Here is an 18,979-nt window from a genome sequence, read left to right on the forward strand (position 1 = left end):
GTTTGGAGAGAGAGAAGGAGAGAGAGAGATATCTTCCATGTGCTGGTTCACTCCCCAGATGGCCACAATGGCCAAGGCTGGGCCAGACCAAAGCTAGGAACAAGAACCATCTTCCAGGTCTCCCACACGAGCAGCGTGGACCCAGGCACTTAGGCCATCTTCTGCTGCTTTTCCCAGGCCATTATCAGGGAAGTGGATTGGAATTGGAGTAGATGAGACACGAACCAGCACCCACATAGGATGCCAGTGTCACAGTGGGCAGTTTTAAATGCTACACAACACTCGCCCCTCAACATTTACTGTCAATAAAAATTCATCATGTCACACTTTGCACACTATTGCCAGTACTTTACAAATATTGATTCATCTTTTATAACCCATGAAATTGACATTATATTCTCCATTTTCCCCAACCAATTCAACCCCATTAGGAATCACAAGGTTAACCAATGGCTCTCACCCATTCTCCCATTAGGCGGCCCACATATCAAGAAAGACGTTTTGTTACATTCTACCATGGCTTGAAAGCAGTCAGGGACTAAAGTATGCACCATTTCTATTCACCATTATGATGAATCAATCTTTAATGGGAAATATTTGATTATATAACTATCCTTAAAATAAATGCAGTTTATCCTTTTCTGTTGAGTTTTATCAGCTCAACTTACAAAACTGATGTATTTGGGATACAATCAGCATGAAATCTTTTGGCTTTACAATTTTCTCATCCAATTTTTCAAAAATCTTACTTAGTAACAAAGGTCATTGGAGAAAAGGACCACAGGTATCAAGCAACACTGCCCCTGATTCCTTACAGACATAGCTAAAAAGAGCAAACCCAGATTATTTGACAGACATACAAAGAGACTATGCCTTGAGCTCTGGGTATTTTGGTTACAGGAAAGCGATCCTTCAAGTTTTCACCATTACAATGAAAGTCAGGCTACAATAGCACATTTTGTTTAGGAATAAGTTGTCATGGTATAAGGCATATACCATATGCCATGAAAGTGAAATCAGATTCTTGACTTGAAAAGTATGCTTGAGATCACATTGAATCAGCTTAGCAAAAAATCATTCTACAAGGTCAAAATATTTTTTTTTTGCTTCTTCCTTAATTGATGTAAAGAGACATTTTCTACCCTGAAGGAGACTTCTGTCTCATCCGATGACCACAGAAGCTCCAGTGTATATAGGCCATCACCCTCAGGAATGTCAGAGCTCTCCCTGTCACTCTTGTGGAAGCTAAGCATCAACACTGCGGAGACCTGGGCTAATGACCTGCACTGGACCTTCCACATTCTGCGTGTAACTGCTTCAGAGTCATCTGGATAAAGACCAGCACTTTCACAGGGTAACAAGGTCTGGAGAAGAGGCTCACTGAGCTGACACTTTTTCCAGCTCAGTTTAAGGTAACTCCTTGAAAAGCCTTGGGGTTTGCTGCATTTGTAATTATCTGGACGAATCATAAGAAAATGAACGTGTGATCTATGGCTATATCTGCATTTGGCTTTATTCTCTCAAGTAGATGATTTCAGGACAATTTTTGACAAAAGAATATGTATTTGAAAGGCAGGGGGACAGAGATCTTTGGTTTACTCCCTGAAATGTCCACAATAGCAGGGCTAGGAAACATTGAACTCAACAGCCTGGAACCCAGGTGGGGTCCTTCATGTGGATGGCAGGTACTCGAGTACTTGAGTGATCAGCTGCATCTCCCCGGGTGCACGTTAGCAGGAAGCTGGAGCCAGGACTGAACCCAGGCATTCTGACGTGGAACACGGTGATCCAACCACTGTGCCAAGCAACCATCCCTCTTCCAGGGCAACTTATACAAGGCCTGGTTTGGTGAAAAGGACACATCACTGGTGTTTAGATTTTTACCAGATTTCTTTCACCTTATAAAATTAACCACATAGGGGTGTATGGTTTAAGAGTGAATGGGAAAAGGTAACCTCATTCTGTGCAAAATTCAAAAGACAAAGCTAAATTTTACTCAAGATAACTCCATAACCAGGGGAAAGAACAGTTTTGAAATGCTCACTGTATCTCTCTTACCCAAGTGTTTGAAGACAAGATGTATTTAGATTCCACCAGCTCTTTTTCTGTGTTCCTCTTCACTCTCAATGACATTTCAGTTTTAAAATACCCTGTATTTTACAACCCCTGACCCAAAACTTTGAGGACATAAAAACAGTAATTAAGCATTATTATTTCATACATCTAACAAGTCTCTTTTCATGAGGCTACACAAACACGATTCCTTTAATTTGTTTTATTGATGACAGGTTCCATGTATAATTACAGATCTGACGAGGAACTTACAAATGATAGAATGTGTCTATTGCCAGCAAAATGAAATGACTCCAGGTCCATTAGACATACAAATATAGACATCGTCACACCAGATGGCTCTCGTACAAGAAAGTCATTTAAAGAGTGTTGTGCTTTCACAAAACCTTCAAAGAATGAGGTAGTTTCTTTCACCCACTCTACTGTGCATGTTCCCATTGGGTTTCATAAGCTTCCATCTTTTCAACACGACCCCTCAGCAATTTTTCATGAAAGCCAATCCTCATGGATGAAGTGTTTCTTTCTACTCCAATTTTCTTAAAACGAATTTCAAAGATAAACACAAGAGATAGAAGAAAGACTGGCCATCGTGTGTGGGTTCACCATTACAACAGACATTGCAATCACATTCAGACGCAAGAGAACAGGCAAGCCCCGATTTTAAAATTCCCTCAAAAGACTTACTTTCCTGCGGCTGTCATATCAAGTAGGCACAAATTCTCTAAAAGCGTGGGCAAGACTCTGGCTCCCTGTATTGACTAACTGGGTATACAATACGATCATTCATTGCTACAAGTCACCAAAGAAACATCTGCAGAATTTACAGCACACAGATTAGCTAGCTTATTTTTAAGACCTGAATCAACATCTTCTTATAACCATATTCTCAAGAATTCCTGTGTTCTTCAAAGGATATTTGCCATCCTTTCTTAACTTTGAGAATGACTTGAATGAACTTGTGCAACTGGTCTGAGAAAACTGCAGAACGTTGTTAGTTAACCACTTAATAATATCCAATTATTTCCAGATAACTTAATGACTTCCACCAAGGAGAAGGGGACAGTGGTAAATAGTATTTTTACGAAAAAAAAAGTTATAATATACTCCTTCTCATTTATTTAATCTTAAGAAGCCTCCATGAATCTTGGAATACATGGTTTAGAAATGATATAGTAGGTCCTACAGTCTATGTAATTATAAAGTCTCATCCAAGTTGGTTGTAATCTTCAGTGGTTTAATATAACACTCATAATGTCAAGATTGTGATCTAATCCTAATATCTGGTAAACTGGCCATAATATTAGTCACTTCCCTAAAGAGTACTGTTTGTATTTGGCACCTATATTGAAAGCTGAAAATCTCAATGCATGGCAGAAGAAAAGAAAAGCTCCTCTGGACAGCACAGAATCACACTGCCCTCCCCATAACATTCCTTTCTTTACCTCCACCTGTTCTTCCTCTCACATCTTCTCTGTTTAAATTTTTCTCCATAATTCAATGATAGGCAACTAGGAATGTAGCCTTTATGATAGTGGATGTCCAGAGAAATCATATTTAAATTCATTTCTATGCCAACAGATTATATCAATGTTTACAATCCCAACAGTGGATTACATAAATTGTACGTATGGAAGCAAAGTTTTAGGTTTTCTTAGTTGGGTTTACCATGGTATGAAAAATATATTTTCAGACAGGATGATTTAGACTTCAATAAACTATCCAGCAGATTTTACAGAGTACTTCAATTTCAAACACTGAGTTTCATGCCTGCATCATTAATTTAAGTACGTATGTTTACATGTATCTGACCCCAGGGAATTATTTACCCACAAACACTACTATACTCTAATGATACCTCATTTTCAACCTGTCCAAATTAAATAATTGAGAAGTATTTTATTATGGTATTATGAGGATTAAAAAATCACTTTCTTCTAGCTTTGTAGTTCTTAAAAAATTTATTTTACCTGAAAATCAAGAGTTACAGAGAGAGAGGTAGAGACAGAGATCTTCCAACTGCTGACTGACTCCCTGAATGGCTACAACAGAAAGCCTGAAGCCAGGAGTTTCACGGGTCTCTTACATGGGCGGCAGGGATCCAAGCACTTGGGCCATCTCCTGCTGCTTTCCCATGCAATTACCAGGGATTCACAGCCCATGCGGGAAGCTGGCGTAACAGGTGGCAGCTTAACCCTCTGCAATGCAACACCAGCCCTACCTTTGTATTCTCAACTCCCTGCTAATGCCCCGGAAAAGTAGCGGAGGATGGCCTACGTGCTTGGGTGCTTATACCCACGTGGGAGACCTGGAAGAAGCTCCCTACTTCTGACTTCAGCCTAGCAGTAGCAGCCATTTAGGGAGTGAACCCATGGATGGAAGCTCTGTCTCTACCTCTCTGTAATTCTGCCTTTCAAATAAAAAATAATCTTTTTCCAAAAAGCGCTTTTTGGCAATGAGAATTAATCTCTTTGTAATATGTTAAATGGTCTTTCTTTGGTAAAACTTCAAACTATGAGAAATCATAATTCCACGGAAGTTATTTTCTGAGTAGATTCCTATGGGACATTTTCTTAAAAAATTCCCTCTAGGATCATTTTCTTTGTTTATTTCAATATGATCAGCTTTGAGGTTAAGACTACGAAGGAGGCTGGCGCCGCGGCTCAACAGGCTAATCCTCTGCCTTGCGGCGCCGGCACACCAGGTTCTAGTCCCGGTCGGGGTGCCAGATTCTGTCCCGGTTGCCCCTCTTCCAGGCCAGCTCTCTGCTGTGGCCAGGGAGTGCAGTGGAGGATGGCCCAAGTGCTTGGGCCCTGCACCCCATGGGAGACCAGGAGAAGCACCTGGCTCCTGCCATCGGATCAGCACGGTGCGCTGGCGCAGCGCACCAGCTGTGCCGGCCATTGGAGGGTGGACCAACGACAAAGGAAGACCTTTCTCTCTGTCTCTCTCTCACACTGTCCACTCTGCCTGTCCAAAAAAAAAAAAAAAAAAAAAAAAGACTAGGAAGGAAGGATACTGCAATCTGCAGGGTTTGTTGGATGAAGCATGCCGACAACAAATGCATGAGGTTGGTAATAAGGAGTAAGCCACAAAGTGAGTAATTTATACTTTACAGGCTGGGACAGAGTAACTCTACAGGTTAACCCTTCGCAGTTGTCTTAAACTAGAGAAAAAGGAGAGAAGGAGAGTTGATAAAAAGGACCAATTTTCTTTAAAAATGAGACTGTATTTTTTGGCTCAGTGGTTAAGATGCCTACAGCCCCTACTGGAGTGCCTGGGTTCACATCTCAGCTCTGCTTCTGACTGCACCTTCCTGCTCACGTTCAACTACTTGGACCTTTGCCATCTCTGTCTTGTGGGAAATCTGCACTGAGTTCCTGGCTCCTTCCTTTGGCTTGGCCCTGCCCCAGCCGTAGCAGGCATTTGGGAAGTAGACCAGTGGATGGAAGATCTCTTGCAGTCTGTCTCTGTAACTCTCTCTCTGCCTTTCAAATAAATAGTAATAATAATAAATTTAACTAAAGAAATGGGATGAAATAAACGTGCATTGTGATTTCTTGATGACAGATGTACTCTGGCATTTCTCTACTTATTATCTAACTATTAAGAATTGTTTCTATATCTAAACTAGTTCAAGTAATAGACTATAAGTCTCATGAGGGTATTGCTTACATACTATTTATTTTTTAAACCTAACTTCCTAATCCCTGATCAACATTTATCACACGAACTATAAAATCTCTAATCAATTAATATAATCTCTAGTCAACTACATAATCAATATAGTCAATTAATAGGTAAGGCTTCTTGAAAAGCTGGGACCACCCCTTACACTTCTTTTTGGCAGTGGTGGGGGAGGAGCTTATATGGAAAATAGAGAGTGAAACACATTATACTCCTGGCAAAGCAAAGGAGTTGTTATGAAACAACCCTCTTAGCACTGCCGACTGGAACTTCAGTTTTTACATATCCAGGTAAGGAAAAACCTCAACACCCATATTACAAGGAAGAGTTCTCTGATCATTTAAAAAAATCAGTTCATGAAATAAGTTACTTTAACCCTGTCTAAATACCTTGCTTTGGTGCATCCAAGAAATATTAGAAATATTTTAGATATCACTCACTGAATGTGAACAAGTTATTTTCTGCTTAAAACACATCCTCACTGCCCCCCCCCCCCCCATAAGGGTAAACGGAATGTAGATGTTCAAAAAAAGCAACACAGTAGAGTGATGGAACATTGAGTGGAACTGGGACTGGGGAAAATAAGTAAGTTTATTTTGGCAGCTGTTTTCATAGCACAATTGCCCTAAAGCAGAACTGAAACTGCAGCTTTAATAACAACAGCTTGTACAATTCTTCTAAGATTCACTCATAAACTGCCTTCAAGGGCCCCAGAATGCTCAGATTGGAGGCAAACAAGACCACTTGTATGGGTACCATTTTATCAAGCAACAAAACCAATATGGTGAAGAAATTTACTCAGGATGCCTGAGGGTACTTCAAAACATTCCTGGAAAAATTAGAATTAAAACTGTGAGTTTGGGGGCAGGCATTTAGCACAGGGCTTCAGTTGCCAGTTGGGGTGCCCACATCCCATCCTGGAGTGGCTGGATCAAGTCCTTGTTCCTCCACTTCCGGTCATGCTTCCTGGGGAGCAGCATATGGAAGTACTTGGGTGCCTGCCACCCATGCGGGAGACCTGGGTGGAGTTCCAAGCTCCCGGGCTCTGTCTGGCTGAGCCATGGCTGTTGTGGGTATTTGGGGAAGTAATCCAGTGGACAGAAGGTCTGTTTGCCTGTCTCCATCTAATTGCTTCCAAATAAAATGAAAAAGTAACTTAAAAAACGAAAGTGAGTTAATTTTGGTGCAAATTTTTCCACCAATACATGGAAAATGCATCTCATGAAAAAAATTATGCATGTCTTTAAAAAAAATTTTGAGACCAAAATAAACTCATACTTTAAATGTGTAATTCCTTAAGATTTCTCATTTATTTCTCTTTCCCATTCTATCAAGAGCAAAGGTGCACGCAGGTGTTATTAATGAAATCAGTTCCTGTTGGCTGTAATGTATAGGTCAGAGTATTCACCCCCGAGCTGGACTCTTTTTTCAGTGTTTCATGGATTGAATCCTTAATAAATTATGCTAAGAAAGAAAATTCTTAAGAGTCAATCTCATAGGAAATGTTTAGAATTTTTTTCTACGCCTGAATAACATTTCATTTTAAAATTCCTGTTTCCACAGAGACATTTTAGAAAAAGCTGACAGACTTGGTCTGAATGTAGAAACTGGAGAAAGTGGGAAGAAGAGCACAAGGAAAATAAGTTAATCATTATCATTTTAAGTGCCACCAAGTCTGTTTATATTCATGCACATGTGAGTTGCTGAATCTCATTTGATCAACCCAATTAAACATTAAATAATTGCAGCCAATTATGCAAATATCAGCAACAATATTAATTTGTTGATCTTTTTGAGCAGATTAGCCTCACATGTTCCTAATGCTAGACTATCTTACGCCTTAAATGATCAATTAGTGTTGCGATAACTAAGTCTTGAAGAATGGATAATTGCCTAGATAGAACATGGCACTCTTGCTGTATTCCTCCACTGCAATTAAACAAACAGTGAACAAGGAAAAAAGATGTGCAGATGTTCTTTTTAAATCTTTTTAACAAGTTAGTGTCAGGGTCAATTTCCATTACTTGAATGAGAATGGCAGACTGTGTTATCTGCATTAGGAGATCTCCCATTTTAAAAAATGTATATCCTTAATCTTCACTGAGTCTGGTAGAAAGGGCATAAAATGCTCTCTGGAAAAGTAATCTGACAAAATTAATGTTCTCCAACTTTCACAATGGGCATGTCCTGTGTATAAAATATATTTATGGCAAACAAGTAATTTCCATTTCTCATAGGAACAGATTCTAGTTATTATGCTTTAGATGATCATTGAAATTACCTGAAATTTTTTTTTGAGGCTACCGTATTCAGAGTGAGGGGAGTGAATTTAGCTAAGCCAAAGCATCCCCTTAGATGCCACTTGGTGAGACAGTCAGGAGCACAGAAGATCTGAAAAGGAGAGCCCTCCCCAAGGCTTAGCTCTCCAATTAAAACTCTCCCCAAAGATACTTCCACCAGTCTGTTCATCTTACACTTTGTTAACGTCCATTTTGCCATTCAAGTCTCAAAGTGACCCTAAGGTAGAAAGCTTTGGAAGAGATTCAAAGTCCATTTACTACATGTTGATAAATGTCTTAGGAAACTTTTAGAATGTGTTTTCCCCTTGCTCTGAAAAAAATAATAATATATGATCAGTAAAATGAAAATGATTTGAACTGAAAAAAAAAAAATTCAGTATCTGAGAGCTGACTGTCCAAGGACAAATGTTTCCTATCAAGAGTTAACTTTCTCCTAGATAAACCAGTTAGCACGCAACTCTAATTCCCAGCTCTTCCCCTCTGTCTCCGTTTGCTCACTTTGGTCTCCAATCAACAGAAAAGACCACTTACAACAACAGAATATACCTCTTTGTTTTTTACCTATCCCCGACATGAAAGACCATCTATTTCTTATTTGACACATGGCGTATAACATTTGCTATTTCCATTTGCTGGGTGTGATATTATGATTTCTCTCCAGGATGACTGTTTCAATCTCAAGGTGGTCTTCAACTATGAAATGATTCCTCCAACTAACTGTGCCTCTGAGTACCTGTGCTGATTAAGTAGTCCATGGAAGAAAACAAGGCATGAGGTAAACACACACAAAGTCAGAATCCATCACAAATTCTAAGAAGGAGGACTCATAATAGAGGAACAAAATGCACTTGTACAGAAGCTACGTGGTCATTCATTGATCAGGTACACCATGGACTTGAGTGCCTACTGTGCAACAGGCACTGGGGATCCAAAGGTCTTATAAGCATAAGATTTCCCGTCTTGTAGATGCCTGACAGCCAATGACACCGCCGAATGGAAAGGGCATGGTAGACCCATGCTCAGGTCTGACACGCAGGTTGAGCTTGGAGCAGACTGTGGCACCAGCAAGAAGGGAGATATGGCCCCTAGGATGGACCTAGTGGTCCGCAAAACCGTGAGATGAAGAAAATCCAGTTTTTCAGTCTTGAGTTAAAAAAGCAAACACTTTCCAAGGATAACGATGTGATACATGGAACATTACCCATGAAATGCATTTCAATCAGCTTTCAATCCCACATACAAAAACACTGAGTTTGGTGGAGGAGTAGTGTATAATTTATACCAAGGAGTAAACATTGTTGTATCTAAGTGAAGGACTAAGGGAGGCACTCAAATTATTGAGGAAAGTTCTATGTTATATGGCTTTCTAGGAAAAGGGAACATAAGCTACTACCAATCTTAAAGAACACCATGAATGATTGCAATTCGTTTTCTCTAGCGTAAGAAGAGAATCATCCTTGTAATATACTGATCCTACAAACTACATTAGGACAACTGACAGGCAGCCAAAGGAGTCTATCACAATCCCATTGCAACGGGTTCATCCCAAGCTCATACAGTTGAGATCTTGTATTTTCCTTTCAGGATAATACAATTGTCCAGTCACTTTCTTCTCTTCCATACTACAATAAAGAAAGCAAGGAAGCATGTGTCAGTACAAAAGTTAACACTGCAGAAATCGTGTAGACACAAATTTACTAACATATCCAAGGTGGAATGAAATATTCAATTCTGTTCTGAACATTAAAAGCATATTCACATTTCAAATGACATTACACTGCTTCTCATCCTATTGGCTAAGATCATGTGTAGTATCTGTTCTGATCAGTTTAAAAAGGACATTATAGGTCTTATATAAACAAAGGAAACACATATAGGGAGATTTTCCATACCAAATACCTAGAAAGAATCACAAATTTCATAATTATTGCAGAATTTAAATTTAGAGTTGGCATAGGACCTAACATTTCTGTCCAAGGACACTTCAAAAAGTTCCTGAGGGTACAGGTGTTTAGACTTCAATTAAGATGCCCAAATCCCACATCAGCGTGCCTGGGTTCAATGCTTCACTCCAGTTCCTCACTCTAGCTTCCTGCTACTGCAGAGGCTGCATGGTAATATGCTGTCCCTGCCACACACACGGGAGACCTGGATTGTTTTCTTGACTTCTGGATTTGGCCCAGCCCAATCTCAGCTGTTGCAAGGCATTTGAGGGAGTGAACCAGTAGTGACATTAAGAAACTTTCTGAAAAATGTGCCTTGTGAAAAAACTATGCATGGATTTCAAAATGTTGGTGCCAAAATAAATTGGTCTTTTAACTCCATTTCCTGACAAACTTTTAGAAGGATGTTGTACTTCTGTTCTCCAAATGAAATAATACTGTTTTTTGTTTTACTTTAAAAAATGTGATTAAGGCCGGCGCTGCGGCTCACTAGGCTAATCCTCCGCCTAGCGGCGCCGGCACACCGGGTTCTAGTCCCGGCCGGGGCGCCGGATTCTGTCCTGGTTGCCCCTCTTCCAGGCCAGCCCTCTGCTGTGGCCAGGGAGTGCAGTGGAGGATGGCCCAGGTGCTTGGGCCCTGCACCCCATGGGAGACCAGGAAAAGCACCTGGCTCCTGGCTCCTGCCATCGGATCAGCGCGGTGCGCCGGCCGCAGCGCGCTGGCCGCGGCGGCCATTGGAGGGTGAACCAACGGCAAAAGGAAGACCTTTCTCTCTGTCTCTCTCTCACTGTCCACTCTGCCTGTCAAAAAATTAAAAAAAAAAAAATAAAATAAAATAAAAATGTGATTAAGGGTGGGATTTCGGCAAAGTAGTTAAGATGCCACTTGGAACAGCCACATCCAATATGGAACTGCCTGGGTTTGAGTCCCGGATCTGCTCCCAACTCCAACTTACTGCTCTCATGTGCTCTGGGAGGCAGCAGGTGATGGCTCTAGTACTTGGGTCAGGTCCCTGTCACCCATGTAGGAGCCCTGAACTAAATTTCAGGTTCCTGTCTTCAGTATGGACCACACTGTCCTATCAGTGGAGGGAAGATCGTTGTCTCTCTTTTTTTCATAGACACTTTTAAAATGAAAACTAAAATGATGCTGGACGTGAATTCCTCAGACCACCAGGATCAGCATCATCTGGCAACCTGTCAGAAATGCGAATTCTGAGGCCTCACATCACAGCAGCGATCTGTGGATGGTCCCAACATCCTGCATGTAGCAAGCACTTCTTACTAAGTAATTGTGATGTGCATCATAGACACAATAGTAAGTTGACAAGCTTTATGGATCTTACACAGGGACTTTGTTTTCTAACGCAAAGTTGTTTGTGTTATGGTAGGATCCCATTTTTTCCTACTCCTTCAAAAGTTATGTAATTGTTATCAATCAGAATTTGGTTATTTGCATTAGGAGAGAATTTGCTTTAAAAGCAAACCTAAGGGGCTGGTGTTGTGGTACAGCAGGTGAAGCTGCCAACTGCAATGGAGACATCCCATACAGGTGCCAATTCAAGGCCTGGCTGCACTGTGACCCAGCTCCATGCTAATGTGCCTGCGAAAGCAGAGGAAGGTGGTCCAAGTGCTTATGTTCCTGCCACCCATACGGGAAACCCAGATGGAGTTCCAGCCTCCTGACTTCCACCTGGCAAAGTCCTGACCAAGGCAGCCACTTGGGGAGTAAGCCAGTGGGGGGAAGACTCAGCTTTTCTCTCTGTAACTCTGCCTTTCTTTTTGAAATGCACTAGTCATTTAAAACAAATTCTTTCTTTGTGAAAAGCAGAGACACAGGAGCCAGCACTGTGGCATAACAGGTAAAACCGCCCCCTGCAGTGCCGGCATCCCATATGGCTGCCAGTTTGAATTACGGCTGCTCCACCTAAAAGCCAGTTCTCTGCTATGACCTGGGAAAGCAGCAGAGGGTGGCACAAGTCCTTGGGGGCCTGTACCCACGTGGGACACCTGGAAGAGACTCCTGGCTTCAGATGGGAGAAGCTCTGGCCGTTGCAGCCATCTGGAAAGTAAACCAGTAGTTTGAAGACTCTCTCTCTCTGCCTCTCTGTAACTCTGCCTTTCAAATAAATAAATGAATCTTAAAAAGAAAAAAAAAAAAGTCAGAGCTACAGAGAGAGAGGGAGAGACAGAGAGATCTTGCATCTGCTGGTTTACTCCCCAGATGGCTGTAACGGCCTGGGCTGGGCCAGGCTGAATTGGAACAGGTGGGTCTTGAACTGGCATCCGTATGGGATCCTAGCATTGTAGGCTTTACCCACGACACCACAACATCGAGACACCTAAATAAATCTTCTGTAAAAGCAAACCTAGGGGCTGATGCTGTGGCTTAGCAGGTGGGGCGGCCGTCTGCAATGCTGGTATCCCATGTGGGCACCGGTTCAAATCCTGGCTGCTCCTCTTCTGATCCAGCTATGGCCTGGGAAAGCAGCAGAGGATGGCTCAAGTCTTTGGGCCCCTGCACCCATGTGGGAGAACTGGAAGAAGCTCCTGGCTTCAGATCGGCGCAGCTACAGCCATTGCGGCCAATTGGGGAGTGAACCAGTAGATGGAATACTCTCTCTGCCTCTTTCTCTCTGTAATTCTGATGTCTAATAAATAAATAAATCTTTAAAAATAAATAACTAAATATTTTTTTAAAAATCAAACCTAAATTTAAAACTGAATTAAATGAAATGATAAACCATGTCAGAAAGAAAAGGCTAGGGGCTGGTACTGTGGCATAGCAGGTAAAGCTGCTGCCTGTAGTGTTGGCATCCCATATGGGTGCTGGTTCAATTTCCAGCTGCTCCACTTCCGATCTAGCTCTCTGCACCCATGTGGGAGACCTGGAAGAAGCTCCTGGCTCCTGGCTTTGGAACGGCACAGCTCTGGCCATTGCAGCCATCTGGGGAGTGAACCAGCAGATGGAAGACCTCTCTCTCTCTCTCTCTCTCTCTCTCTAACTCTGCCTTTCAAATAAATAAATCCTAAAAATAATATAAAGAAAGAGAACGCTAGTTCTATATTCATTCAATCATTCATTCAAAAAACATCTGTATTTAAATAAGCTCTCACCCTTTGAGCCATTACTGCCTGGCAACACCATTATGGCAAGAACTACAAAGACTTATTATCTTATTAATCTTCATAGTACCCCTAGGTAATATGTGCTATTAACAATGCTTTTTTATAAATGAAACTGAACATTAGGGAGATTAAGTAGCTTGCTCAAGATTGCAGTTGGCAAATGGTACAGCCCAGCCCCTAGCCAAGATCTCTCTCCCAAGTTCTATTTTCTTGACCTCAACCTACACCAGCTTCTAAATACCCCCCGTGGCCACCATGGGTGGAGACTGATGGAGAAGAGCTCTCCCTATCTGAGGTATGAGACGGTTAAATCTGTCCCCGGTTAAATCTGTCCCCGTATGTTTGCCTGACTCACCCAGACCACATCCATTTTCACATGAACAGGATCGTCAGTCCTAAGATGACTATAGGTTAAATTAATACGAAACTTCAGAATTTCTGAGTTAGCAAGAACATCAACAACCACAAAAAAACACAGAGGACGACCCAAGTGAACGGGACTCTCGGTTTTAATTCTTGACTTCAGAACAATTCCACTTTTATCTGCTGGATATATTGGGATTCCAGGAAAGACTGCTTTTGAAATAAGTTCTGCTGCTCTTCCAAGAGAACACATTTTTACATTTTTTAAAAATTAATTTATTTGAGAGGCAGAGACAGAGAGACAGAGGCAGCTCCTGTATACAGCTTCACTCCTCAAATGCCCACCCCTGAGCAGTGATGCTTCATCCCAGCCTCCACGTCACATAGAGGAATACTAAGGTTCTGGGTTATGCAGTCCCATTCTGCTGCCTCTGTACAATGCTCTATTCTCCAGAGTGCACTGTTCATGAGCCATGCTCCTCCTACAAATCTTAGTGCAGTCTATCGAACTGGCAAAAAACACTGCGCGATAACATGGGTTTACCCACCAGCTTGTGGTCTGGATGAAAAGGAGGTTGAAGCAAGCCTGATGACTCTGGGTGACTCACAAAACCCACATCAGAAAGAACTGCCTAAAGAGCGGTGCCTCCCACTAGGCCGGATTCCCCTGCTTCAGGATGAACCCTGAAGGAAATTTCTTCCGTTCTGCTTGAGTTATGGACAGTGTCAACTCAATTTAAGATTAAGAGTAAAATATGTATTTTATTTCCTGTGTTTTAATCCCCATCAATTTATAAGACATTTTTGTCATTAACAAAAATCAATTGTCAGTGCACTGACACTTTGGCAGATCTACGAACTGTGACTCATGACCATTATCACTTCATTGTCAATCTCACCAGTTAAATTTGTCTTCAATTAGTGGTTTTACTTTTACACATGATTAAAATCAACTTTGGCTAAAATAATAGACACGGTTCCTATCGCACTGTGAATTTGCATAATATATACTTGGTTTTTCGCATGCTCATCCTGCCATTTATGCTTTTATGTAAGATTATAGCACTTGGAGACACAGCCAAGAAATGTGTGAAATATAGGCATTTGGCAATCAAACTTTTCATGTGACTGATGGATAATTATATTTAATTTTATAAAGAAAAATAACTAACTAGGGATGGCAGATCTTATCAGAGATAGAAATTACATCCTTCTGTAAGAGTAGTGTCCAGAAGCAGGCATCTGGTGCAATGGTTAAGACACACTGCTTAGGATACCTGTACCCCGAATTAGTACGCCAGGGTTTGAGTCCTGGCTCTTTCTGATTGCAGTCTAACTCTTTTGTAGGATTTTTTTTATTTGAAAGACACAGAGAAGGAGGGGAGAAAAGGCAGAAGGGAGAGAGATGGTGGGGGGAGAGGGAGGGAGAGACGGAGGGAGGGAGGAGGAGAGAGGGGGAGAGGGTGAGATGGAGAGGGAGAGAGAGAGAGAATCTTCCATCTGCTGGCTCATTCCCCAAATGGTTGTAATGGCTGGGGCTGGGAGAGGCTGAAGCCAGGAGTCTGGAACACCATCTGGGCCTCCAACAGGGGTACCGGGGCCAAAGATCTTGGTCCATCTTCCCCTGCTTTCCCAGGTATATTTGCAAGGAGCCGAATCAGAAGTGGAGCAGCTGGGACTTGAACCAGCACACATATAGCATGCTAATGTTACAGGCAGTGGCTTAATCCATTGCACCACAATGCCGGCTCCTGATTCCAGTATATTTTTTTTTAAAGAAGATTTTATTTATTTATTTGAGAGGTAGAGTTACAGACAGTGAGAGGGAGAAACAGAGAGAAAGGTCTTCCGTTTGTTGGTTCACTCCCCAGTGGCTGCAATGGTTGGAGTTGCGTTGATCCTAAGCCAGGAGCCAGGAACTACTTCCCAGTCTCCCATGTGGGTGCAGGGCCCAAGGACTCGGGCCATGTTTTACTGCTTTCCCAGGTCACAGCAGAGAGCTGGATTGGAAGAGGAGCAGCCAGGATTAGAACCGGTGCCCATATGGGATGCTGGCATCACAGGCGGAGGATTAACCCACTGTGCCACAACGCCGATCCCCCAGTATAATGTTAATGTGCACATTGGTAAGAGCACGTGAGGGCTCAGCTAGGTGGATCTACGCTATTCACGTGCTCCACCTTGTATTGAGTTCCTGACTCTCACCTTTGACCTGGCCCAGTATGCCTTACTTTGGGCATTTAGGGAGCAAACTGGAATGGAAGATCTCTGCCTTCCTGTTTTTGCCTTTCAATTAAATAAACATTTTTTGCTTAAAAAAAAAAAAAGAGTAGGTATGACAGCAATAGGGACAGAGAAAACACACCTGCATGGACTTGGAAGTCATTACACTATCACTAGTGTCGTTACAGAACGAGGCAATACTTTCTGCCCGCCTTTTTTTTTTTTTTTTTTTTTTTTTGACAGGCAGAGTGGACAGTGAGAGAGAGAGACAGAGAGAAAGGTCTTCCTTTGTCGTTGGTTCACCCTCCAATGGCCGCCGCGGCCAGTGTGCTGCAGCCGGGGTACCGCGCTGATCCAATGGCAGGAGCCAGGTACTTCTCCTGGTCTCCCATGGGGTGCAGGGCCCAAGCACTTGGGCCATCCTCCACTGCACTCCCTGGCCACAGCAGAGAGCTGGCCTGGAAGAGGGGCAACCGGGACAGAATCCGGTGCCCCGACCGGGACTAGAACCTGGTGTGCCGGCGCCTCAAGGCGGAGGATTAGCCTAGTGAGCCGCGGCACCGGCCTGCCCGCCTCTTGTCAGAATGTGTTAATATAAGAGAGTAAAGCATTTTTGCTTGTTAGTACTGCTCTCCGCTAGTGTCTCAGTCACTCTCTCCTTCCTTTATTGGCTCACTCAAAAAATATTACTGTATGTGTGCTGTGTGTCTTAGGCCCTGTGCTGCACACCATGGAATACAAGTAGAAGAGAGCAATTCCAACGCTCACAGCCCCACAACAGAGACAAGTGCGATGAGAATTAGGATGCAATTTAGAGGCTTTAGGTGGTCATCACTAGCATTGTGGAAAATGGAGGAAGCAGCAGCATTTAAGTGGGTGAATGTGTATTTGGACTTACAGGAGTTGGGTATTATTCAAGAGATTTAAAAGGAGGCGAGTATGGATTGAAGGACAAATAAGATCTTATCGGGTCAGCAAATGATAAAAGATGCAGCAAAGCCAAGAGGGGTCAGAGAGCAGAGCTTGTTTGGAGAACAGACAGGACCCCAAACAGTGGGAGGCAAAGTGATGATGCTCATAATGAGAATAGCAAAACGTAACGGCAGGAAAAGCCACAGAGAAAGCAAAGGTATTATTCTCCAAGGTCAAGTTTGGCTAAATATGAATGCAGCCATGGTTTTCTCTGTTGCTTAAGCAATGAACAAGGAAAAAGGAAGGCCACTTGCATTGGAAATGCTGCCCTCCCAGGAGGCACTGGCAGAGCAATCTAAGACCTACGGGGCTGTATGGCTAATTGGCTACATGGGATGGACACTCAACCTTGGAGAATCTTACTCATGCACAGAAACAGAGAAGTTAGAAATGAAAGCCAGATCTTGTGGTTCGGCAGGAATTCTCCCCCGGGTCATACTGGCAGGAATCTTGAAAGGTTTTTGGTGGCTGCTGTTCTCTTCTTCAGTTTACCCGAACACTCTGCAGCCAGCATCTACATTCCCGTGTCATGCCAAGAGATCAAATGTGAAATGTGATGCAACTCCATACTTTTTACGCAATAATTACGGAAATTATTTTTCTTGGAAACAGACAACCTAGCTGCTTGGCGGACAGCACCAATTTGCCATCTTGTCAGGGAGTAATTTTTAGACTTTAGGTTCCATGTGCACAAGCAGCAAATAATTGAAGAAGAAAGATGTGGTTTTTGATTATGAATGGATGGATGGTCCTTTGTTACTTAACAATTTGTAGCAGATTTGGTACTTCTGGTTTGTGGTTGATTCAGAACCACTGTCTTATCTCTTGTGTCCTGCGACTACATTTATTTGTGTCTGTTGAGTACGGAGTTCTGTCTGTATCATTAGTTTTCAGTGTTACCACCATTATACTTCACTATCTAGGGTAAAACAATTATGAATTGCTTTAGCCACAAGCACCAACTTCCATTCCCTTTAAGTTAGTTAAAGGATGGAGCTGGCACTGTGGCGCAGCGGGTTAAAGTCCTGGCCTGAAGCACCGGCATCCCATATGGGCGCCAGTTCGAGACCCGGCTGCTCCACTTCTGATCCAGCTCTCTGCTATGGCCTGGGAAAGCAGCAGAAGATGGCCCAAGTCCTTGGGCTCCTGCACCTGAGTGGGAGAAGTTCCTGGCTTCGGATCTGCACAGCTCCAGCCATCGCAGCCAATTGGGGAGTGAACAAGCAGATGGAAGACTTCTCTCTCTCTCTCTCTCTCTCTCTCTCTGTGTAACTCTGACTTTCAGATAAATAAATAAATCTTTAAAAAAGTAAGTTAGTTAAAGGGAAAAGTTATTCTTCCTGATATTGTGCTATATATCTATTTTTTTTTAATTTTTAACATGGGCTCACATACACATCGAATCTTTGTGTTTTCCTTCTGATATATCTGTACTTCAGCTTTTTAAATATTTTTGTCCTTTTTCACAGAGCTATGCCATTGGCATGAAGGACAGCTCTGGCAAAATATTTGTATTCATTATGAGGCACTTCAAGAAATTCATGGAAAAAATGGAATTTCAAGTTACATTTATTTTGGTGGAAAAAATTTAAAATTCACAATTTTTGCCAGGAGCTTGTTCAGTGAATAAACAAAGAGCATTTCTTTTAGTCACTCCCGTTCTTTGGTGTCCACAATACTACTTTTGAAAATGTTCTGTCAGAGGACTTTGGTAAATCATCTCTGAGCTTCTTTTTTATCCCTACTTTAGGGAGTATAATAATATGTAAAATAATTATCGTATAATAATGACAATAATGCATATTTTAAAATATTTATTTATTCATTTTTTACTTTATTTGAAAAGCAGAGAGACAGAAATAGACAGCCAGACAGAGGGAGAGACAAAGAGAAAAGGAGAAAGAGAGAGCTCTTCTGTCTGCTAGTTTACTTCCCCAGTGCAGGCACCAACCACAGTGGGCCAGGCTGGAGCTAGGAGCCGGCAGCCAGGAACTCTACCCGGGTCTCCCTTGTGGGTGCAGGGACCCAAGTACTTGAGCCATTGCCTGCTGTCTCCGAAGACTACACTGGCAGGAAGCTGGGTGGGAAGCATGCAAGCTGGGACTCCCAAAAGCACTCTAATGCAGGGCGTGGGTGTCCAAAGCAGCAACCTAAGCTACGGATCCGACTACGTGCCTCCAAGGCACCTATTTTTGTCACCATCTCAGAACTGCTGAGTCACATTTCCGCTTGTGCCTCCTTGTGGTTCCTCCCTTAGCCAAAGCCTTAGGACTGTGTCTGCTAAGCCCTGTTC

The 18,979-nt window shown here is 42.4% G+C and overlaps 1 protein-coding gene and 1 non-coding gene across 5 annotated transcripts in view; one reads left to right on the forward strand and one right to left on the reverse strand.

Annotated features, from left to right (window-relative positions):
• Positions 1 to 1,489: 1,489 nt before the first annotated feature.
• BCAT1 (branched chain amino acid transaminase 1) overlaps positions 1,490 to 18,979 on the reverse strand; it is a 138,215-nt gene continuing 120,725 nt past the window's right edge. For all 4 annotated transcript variants that reach the window (XM_051850336.2, XM_070049507.1, XM_008259519.4 and 1 more), the window contains one exon: positions 1,490 to 9,679. In XM_051850336.2, coding sequence (XP_051706296.1) covers positions 9,638 to 9,679 — 42 coding nt within the window. In that variant the 3' untranslated portion in view covers positions 1,490 to 9,637. The remainder of the gene's footprint in view (positions 9,680 to 18,979) is intronic.
• On the forward strand, positions 9,834 to 10,015 carry LOC127492245 (U2 spliceosomal RNA). Its single transcript, XR_007921394.1, has one exon. It is a non-coding gene; the product is annotated as a U2 spliceosomal RNA (small nuclear RNA).

Source organism: Oryctolagus cuniculus, chromosome 9 (assembly GCF_964237555.1).
Source record: "Oryctolagus cuniculus chromosome 9, mOryCun1.1, whole genome shotgun sequence".
NCBI classification, from domain to species: Eukaryota; Metazoa; Chordata; class Mammalia; order Lagomorpha; family Leporidae; genus Oryctolagus; species Oryctolagus cuniculus.